A 7,500-nucleotide genomic window follows, 5' to 3' on the forward strand; every position below is an offset into this window, starting at 1 on the left:
ACACACAGACACACACAGACACAGACACACACACAGACACACAGACACACACACAGACACACACAGACACACACACACAGACACACACACAGAGGGGGTTAACCGGACCGGTCACTAAACTCTGCCTGGTGTCATTGATGATGATGATGATGATGATGATGAAGGTCGGTACCAGACGGGCTTGGCTCTCTGGATGGTGGTCCTGATGCGAGGCTTCACGTAGTCATAGTAACCCTGGTTCTTGTGCTCCTCCTGACACCAAACCACATCGGCGTTGGCAAAGCGCTCCGACTCCGCCTTCACCTGGTCGAACGGGAAGGGAGACAACTGGGGGGGGGGGAAGAGAGAGAGAGAGAGAGAGAGAGAGAGAGAGAGAGAGAGAGAGAGAGAGAGAGAGAGAGAGAGAGAGAGAGAGAGAGAGAGAGATCAGGCTGGATGTTTCATTAGAATAATGAGTTGCACATTAGAAACGACAACCATAGCAGAATCTGTGTGTGTGTGTGTGTGTGTCTGTGTGTGTGTGTGTGTGTGTGTGTGTGTGTGTGTGTGTCTGTGTCTGTGTGTGTGTGTGTGTGTCTGTGAGTGTGTGTGTGTCTGTGAGTGTGTGTGTGTGTGTCTGTGAGTGTGTGTGTGTGTGTGTCTGTGTGTGTGTGTGTGTGTGTGTGTGTGTGTGTGTGTGTGTGTGTCTGTGAGTGTGTGTGTGTGTGTGTGTGTGTGTCTGTGTGTACCTGCTCTATGCGTGCGATGGCCACCTCTCCATCCATCCCTCTGGTCTTCCTCTCTTTGGTCAACTCGTAGTAAACCTTCCCGGTGCAGAAGATCAGACGCTTCACTTCCTCTGGACGCTCGGAGGCGGAGCCGGCCTCTGGGATCAGCCTCTGGAAGTGAGTTCCTGAGGAGGAGGAGGAGGAGGAGGAGGAGGAGGAAGAGGAAGAGGAAGAGGAGGAGGAGGAGGAGGAGGAGGAGGAGGAGGAGGAGGAGGAGGAGGAGGAGGAGGAAGAGCAGACGAAGGTCACACTTCAAGTCTGAAACCTTACAGCAGTAAAGAGTGAAACCTGGGAGGTGATGTTACCGGGCAGCATCTCGTCGAAGCTGGATCTGGCCTCCGGGTGGCGCAGCAGAGACTTGGGAGTGAAGACGATCAGCTAGAACAAACAGGAAGCTGATTATTTACAAAATAAAAGTCTGTCAACCACACGAGGTGAGAACATATGAACTTCCTGTCTCACGGGCTTCCTGAACGGCAGCAGGATCTGTCTCCTCAGGACGTGGAAGTAGTTTCCAGGACAAGAGCAGTTCACCACGATCCAGTTACAGTCATAGAGCTGCCGCACGGCAAAGTCCTCCGTCAGGCTCTGAGGGGGGGGGGGGGGGGGGGGGAGGGAGGGAGGGAGGGGGAGGGGGAGAGGGAGAGAGAGATCAGGGTTAAAGGCTCCATTATGTTCCTCCGAATCCGTTACGGACGAACGGACACTTTTTCATTTATACTTCTCCGTGTTGAAAACAATTCACCCCCAGGACACTAGGTGGCGCAACGGAAGACAAGCTCGGAGAAGCCGACCTCACGAGTCATCAGAAGAAGTCCACGCTGTTTATTTACCTCCCCCCCACTTCCCTCACACACAGTGTAGCTACCATGGCAACTAAATAAAATAAAGTGACACCCAGCAGGTCAAGATGCTGATGTAATCGTTTCTTAGCGCAGCGGTTCCCCGGTCTTGTTTCCGAACTGTGTTGCTGATTCCACAGCTTGAGGCTACATGTAGCTTGAAGCTAACCGGAGCTAGCTCCCCCCCAGCTTCCACACACAGTCAGCAGGACTCCCGACACTAACTACTATCCAGTGTTTGCTTCTAACCTGACGGTATTATAGAAACAGTGTCATGATAGAAGTGGAATTAAAGTCGTGACGGCGGGGTTATGCACTGTTACCACCGCAGTTAGCATGGTGGCTAGCCCGCTAGCCTAGCCCGCTAGCCTAGCCTGCTAGCGCCATTTTGAAAGCTCGTTATAACCGTCTGTGACCGTGCACACATGCCCTCAGTGCTCTAACGAGCCACCATCAGCCGGACAACTCCGCTGGATTAACACACACGTCACATTAATCGTAGAATCATAGTTGTGTTTGGGTTTGTTGTGACACAGGGAGGAAACAGGAAGTGTGAGGTCCGGATATGATGTCGTTAGCGGACCAATCACAGCCAAGGTCTGTCCGTGGGGTCTCCGACATAAACACAGGTGAACGGAACGGAAAACTCTCCGAGGCGCTCGGGGGGGGGGGGGTCCTATCTGTCCGTTTTAGAAAAGACGGAGAAGTATAAAGGAGCCTTAAGGTTTAGTTTGAAACCACAACCACAACAGAATCTGTGTGTGTGTGTGTGTGTGTGTGTGTGTGTGTGTGTGTGTGTGTGTGTGTGTGTGTGTGTGTGTGTGTCTCACGGGCATGACATCTGGGTCGTCGTTGCACATCTGGAGGAATCTCTCTGGACGAGCTGAAGAATGTTCTGGACCCTGAAAACAACATCAACACACACACTTAACATTCAGAATGATGTGTGTGTGTGTGTGTGTCTGTGTGTGTGTGTGTGTCTCTCACCATGCCCTCCATGCCGTGTGGCAGCAGCAGCACGATGCCGTTCTGTCTCACCCACTTGGCCTGACCCGGACAGATGAACTGGTCGATGATGCACTGAGCCGTGTTGTGGAAGTCTCCGAACTGCGCCTCCCACAGGATGAGAGCGTTCGGGCTCGCCATCGCAAAGCCCAGCTCGAAGCCTGCACACACACACACACACACACACACACACACACAGACAGACACACACACAGACACACACACAGACACACACAGTCAGCGGGGGGGGACCAGCCGAACCAGGACGGGTTGAATCAGCGAGGAGGGTCACACTGACCCAGGACGCCGTACTCGGACAGCGAGCTGTTGCAGACGGTGTACGGCGCCTGGTCCGGGGACAGGTGGTTCATGGGGATGCAGATCCTCTTGTCCACGTTCTGGTCGTGGAGGACGTGGTGCCGGTGGCTGAAGGTCCCTCGCTCCACGTCCTGACCCGACAGCCGGATGTGCGTCCCCTCCTGCAGCAGCGAGCCGAACGCCATGTACTCGCCCAGCGCCCAGTCCACCGTGCGGTTCTGGACCATCTGACCTCGGCTCTTCAGGATACGACTCAGACCTCCGTGGATGGTGAAGTCCTCCACGGGGACGGAGGACGCCATCTGTCCGATGTGGTTCAGGTTCTCCTCCGTCAGTCCGGTGGACGGGCAGCTCAAGGTCTTGGGTTGTCCGTCCAGAGTGAAGAAACCTGCAGAGGACAGAGAGAGCGGGACATCAAGGACCTGGACTCCAGGACGAGGGACCAGGACCAGGACCTGATCCTCATCCAGACCTGAGACCAGCAGGGACCTGGATTCCAGGAAGGGCTGCGCTCAAAAAATCGATACGGCGATATATCGTGACGTCTTCATGCCGATGCTGCTGTATCGATACGCAGGGTTTCCCCCAGAAAACTTGCTAAGCCTGGTGGTAGGGCTGCTAGAAGGCACCCGCGGGGTGGGGGGGGTGGGGGGGGGTTGAGTCTGATTTTGAGCTGGACACCATTGTTTCTTATACTCTAAACATGTTGCACTTTGTTTAATATGCACACCTAACTTTCTTATTTTGATAAGGGGTTAAATAGATACTTTGATATCTTTTTGAGTTGCACTGCTGACTTAACTTATTTATTTACCTAACCCTCTTTTTTATTTATTTTTATCACGTTGGAGTTGCTAGTTTAAACCTACAGTTTTGCACTTTAATATTTGAGCCTTTGTTTACATTTTGTTTTGTGCTGCATTATACGGTGACATACAGTTTGTTGTTATCAAAATAAAATTAACTGAATTGAAATGGTCAATTTGATTTTTTTGGAGGAAAATTAATCGTTTAGATGAATCGACTAATCGATAAAATAGTCGTCCGATTAATCGATAGAAAAATAGTCGTTAGTGGCAGCCCTACTTAATATTAAAAAAATTCAAGTTTGCTGTGAACATAGCAGTCAGTCCTCTTATTTCAGAAACAATGTACCGTAACAGTGAGGTTACCAATAAAAGATAAGCCTACTACTTCTTTGCTTTCAGCCAGCTACTCAAACAGACAAGCAACAAGATAACAAACAAACAAAACACACAGGCAAGTGTCGGCCTACTTTGAAATAAATTAAACACAGAACTTTGTAGGGCTATTTGAGTCCTCCCCTTATTTGTGGAAAATGTATGAAATCATAAGTACCCTATTTTTAAATAAATAAAACCAAATAGCTGCAGCCTAATAGTGTAACGGACTGGGTTTATGTTTATGTTTGGTTTTGACGTTCAGTAAAACACTGTTGAAGGAGCGTTCTGATGTCTGAGGGTCAGTGAAGGCGTCTGGGTGGGACATGTGACTGTTTGGACCAATAGGATGGTTGCTTGGGGATCGGGGCTCAATGAGGAAGTGAAGTGTTGTTGATGTGCGCGAGTGACGGATTTTTTATTTTTTTTTTAAATAAAAAAAACATGCGACGCTTAGCCTGGCGGGGGGGGGGGGGGAGTAAAGCCTGGCGGCCCGCCAGGCCTATACAGCACTGGGGGAAACCCTGGATACGGCATCAAATGCTTTGACGGCCGTCTTGAAAACGAAACTTCACCTATGGTGCAGTGCACAATAATGCCAATAGGTGGCAGCATAGGCAAAAACAGCACACGTCTCAATTAAAAACAAAAAAGGAAGAAACACCGGAAAACTGGCGGAGTTATTGCTGGTGAAATGCTTTGCCCGTAGTGTCTGAATTTGGCTCAATGTGCACTGGAGACGCCCACTGTTTATAACTCTCAGTCCGGTGGTTGTCACGTCCTCACTCCCGGAACCCTCACCCAGACCCGGGTCTGTCCGGGTCCGAAGGGGCTAGCTTTGGAGCTAGCGGAGGCTAGCTGCGGAGCTCGGCTTCATGTCCGCACACGGACCCTCAGTCTACGGGGAAGGGAACCCGGACAGACCCGGGTCTGGGTGAGGGGTCCTGGGATTGAGGACGTGACAACAACCGGACTGAGAGGTCGAGAACCATCAGATCCAGTTAGCTCTCAGTGGCTAGCTGCTGCTCTCTCAGCGGGGCTTGTAGAGTATAACTCCGGGCTGCTTCCTACAGCTGCTAACATCCTCACTGTGCTGCGTTCAGGAAACTCGGATATCCCGACCTCCTACTTGAAGAAGAGCAGTGGACTCCTCATGCGCTCATGGAGACGTATAGCTTCACAGTGTTGGCAGTGAACGCAACAGAGTTTCGTCGATGACAAAATAATTTCATCGACGAAATTCTTAATGATCAATGAATCGATGGTCGATTAATTACGCCCATCCCTACTCGGCACTTACGAGGGACATTAAAAACATCGTATCGGGGGATCTTGGGAAGAGATACGTGAGCGACAGATCCTTTCTGTGCATCGCCTTCTTTTATTATTGGATTAGAAAGATAATAATTTTATTTTACTTTTAAGATATTTTAATTTTAAAAGTATTTTGAGTAGTGCGATCCCTAAGACTTCGCCTTTGCTGTTATATGTAATAATAAAGAACAGCTGTTGTATTACATTCTGTGCAAGACGTGGTCATTATTCAAAAGCAACGTGTATCGTGAGGTTGTAGGCAATACCCAGCCCTACTTCCAGGACGAGGGACCAGGACCTGATCCTCATCCAGACCTGAGACCAGCAGGGACCTGAGACCAGCAGGGACCTGGGACCAGCAGGCACCTGAGACCAGCAGGGACCTGAGACCAGCAGGGACCTGAGACCAGCAGGCACCTGAGACCAGCAGGGACCTGGGACCAGCAGGGACCTGAGACCAGAAGGGACCTGAGACCAGCAGGGACCTGAGACCAGCAGGGACCTGAGACCAGCAGGGACCTGAGACCAACAGGGACCTGAGAGTCCCTGAAGACTCACCGGGCCATGGGGAGTCCAGCCAGTGTTTGATGTGCAGGATCTTCTCGTCTTTGGAGCGATTGTACGCCTCCTCGCAGATCTTATCGTACTTAGCGATTTCCTCCTGGAGACAAAGAGACGCTGTGAGGAGACTGAGACAGCTGGGAGCAGATCTATAGATCTATAGAAACAGGAAACAGGAAACAGGAAGCAGCGTTACCTCGTACTCCTGGCGGCTGACGGCTCCCTCTGCGATCAGCTTCTCAGCGTATTTGTGCAGAACAGGTTTCTGCTTCTTGATCTGCTTGTACATCAGCGGCTGAGTGAACATCGGCTCGTCCATCTCGTTGTGACCCATCCGACGGTAAGAGACCTGCACACACACACAGACACACACAGACACACACAGACACACACAGACACACACACAGACACACACACAGACACACACAGACACACACACAGACACACACCTGGTGTCACTCCGGTGCTCACACTGGTTCCTCACTAGGGTTGCAAAATTCCGGGAATATTCAAAAATGGAAACTTTCCATGGGAATTAACGGGAATTAACGGGAATAAACTGGAAATGTTGTGGGTAATTTAGACTAACAGCTGCAGCAGCACTCACCAGGTCGACCACCACGTCCTTGTGGAAGGTCGCCCTCCACTCGGCGGCGACCTTGCAGACGTAGATGACGGCCTCGGGGTCGTCGGCGTTCACGTGGAAGATCGGAGCGTTGACGACCCGCGCCACGTCCGTCGGGTACGGAGACGAGCGGGCCATGCGCGGGTCTGTGGTGAAACCGATCTGCAGCGTGGAGACAACAGAAGAGGTTACGGCTCCGCCCCCTAGAAGTCTCAAACTAGAACTAGAAGTTACAAATCGCGATTCTTGTGAATGACGATTTTAAATCCCCATGCTGCCTCCCAAATCGATTTAAAAAAAAAACATATTTATTGGTTTATACGGGGGGGGGGGATATGGGGGGGGCAACATCACCCCAGAGCATGTTGACCAGCTCTTGTTTTTGCACAAGAATCTAAACACACCCAAGCACTAGCTTTGCATCGCCTACATGCAAACAACAATAGCCTACTTTTTGTTTATTTCAAAGTTGATATTTTAAGTAAACTTTTATTCATTCTATTTAATTTACCTTTTATTTATTGTTTAAAAGTAGCGTAAGTGGCTTACATTTCTTAATCTGTCAGTTTGTGTGCAGTTGACAGGGGCTATACAATAATAGGGAACATTTTTATTTATTTTCTCTATTGGCTGCCCGGCAGTCATTAAGTTAATGTTAATATTTGAAATAAAACTGGTAAAGCTCTAAGTGAATTTGACTGTGTTGTATTTGAAGGAATGATTCAACATGTTTCCATGGTCCAGTATTTAAAAAAAAAAAAAAATTACCAAAAGAAATCCCAGGAAATCGCAATATCGAATCGCAATACATATCGTATCGCCACCTCAGTATCGTGATAGTATCGTATCGGGAGCTCCCTGCCGATCCCCCCCCCCCTCTGGGCTCG

General features: G+C 50.0%; 1 protein-coding gene across 2 annotated transcripts in view; it reads right to left on the bottom strand.

Moving 5' to 3' along the window:
* The window catches only part of ogdha (oxoglutarate dehydrogenase a), a 23,818-nt gene that overhangs the window by 152 nt on the left and 16,166 nt on the right, over window positions 1-7,500 (bottom strand). For both annotated transcript variants that reach the window (XM_061070898.1, XM_061070899.1), the window contains 10 exons: window positions 6,596-6,775; window positions 6,185-6,337; window positions 5,986-6,088; window positions 2,913-3,320; window positions 2,597-2,775; window positions 2,440-2,511; window positions 1,230-1,355; window positions 1,073-1,145; window positions 729-892; window positions 173-327 (listed from right to left, as the gene is read on the bottom strand). In XM_061070898.1, coding sequence (XP_060926881.1) covers window positions 173-327; window positions 729-892; window positions 1,073-1,145; window positions 1,230-1,355; window positions 2,440-2,511; window positions 2,597-2,775; window positions 2,913-3,320; window positions 5,986-6,088; window positions 6,185-6,337; window positions 6,596-6,775 — 1,613 coding nt within the window. The remainder of the gene's footprint in view (window positions 1-172; window positions 328-728; window positions 893-1,072; window positions 1,146-1,229; window positions 1,356-2,439; window positions 2,512-2,596; window positions 2,776-2,912; window positions 3,321-5,985; window positions 6,089-6,184; window positions 6,338-6,595; window positions 6,776-7,500) is intronic.

The sequence above is a fragment of the Limanda limanda genome, chromosome 5, assembly GCF_963576545.1.
Source record: "Limanda limanda chromosome 5, fLimLim1.1, whole genome shotgun sequence".
NCBI classification, from domain to species: Eukaryota; Metazoa; Chordata; class Actinopteri; order Pleuronectiformes; family Pleuronectidae; genus Limanda; species Limanda limanda.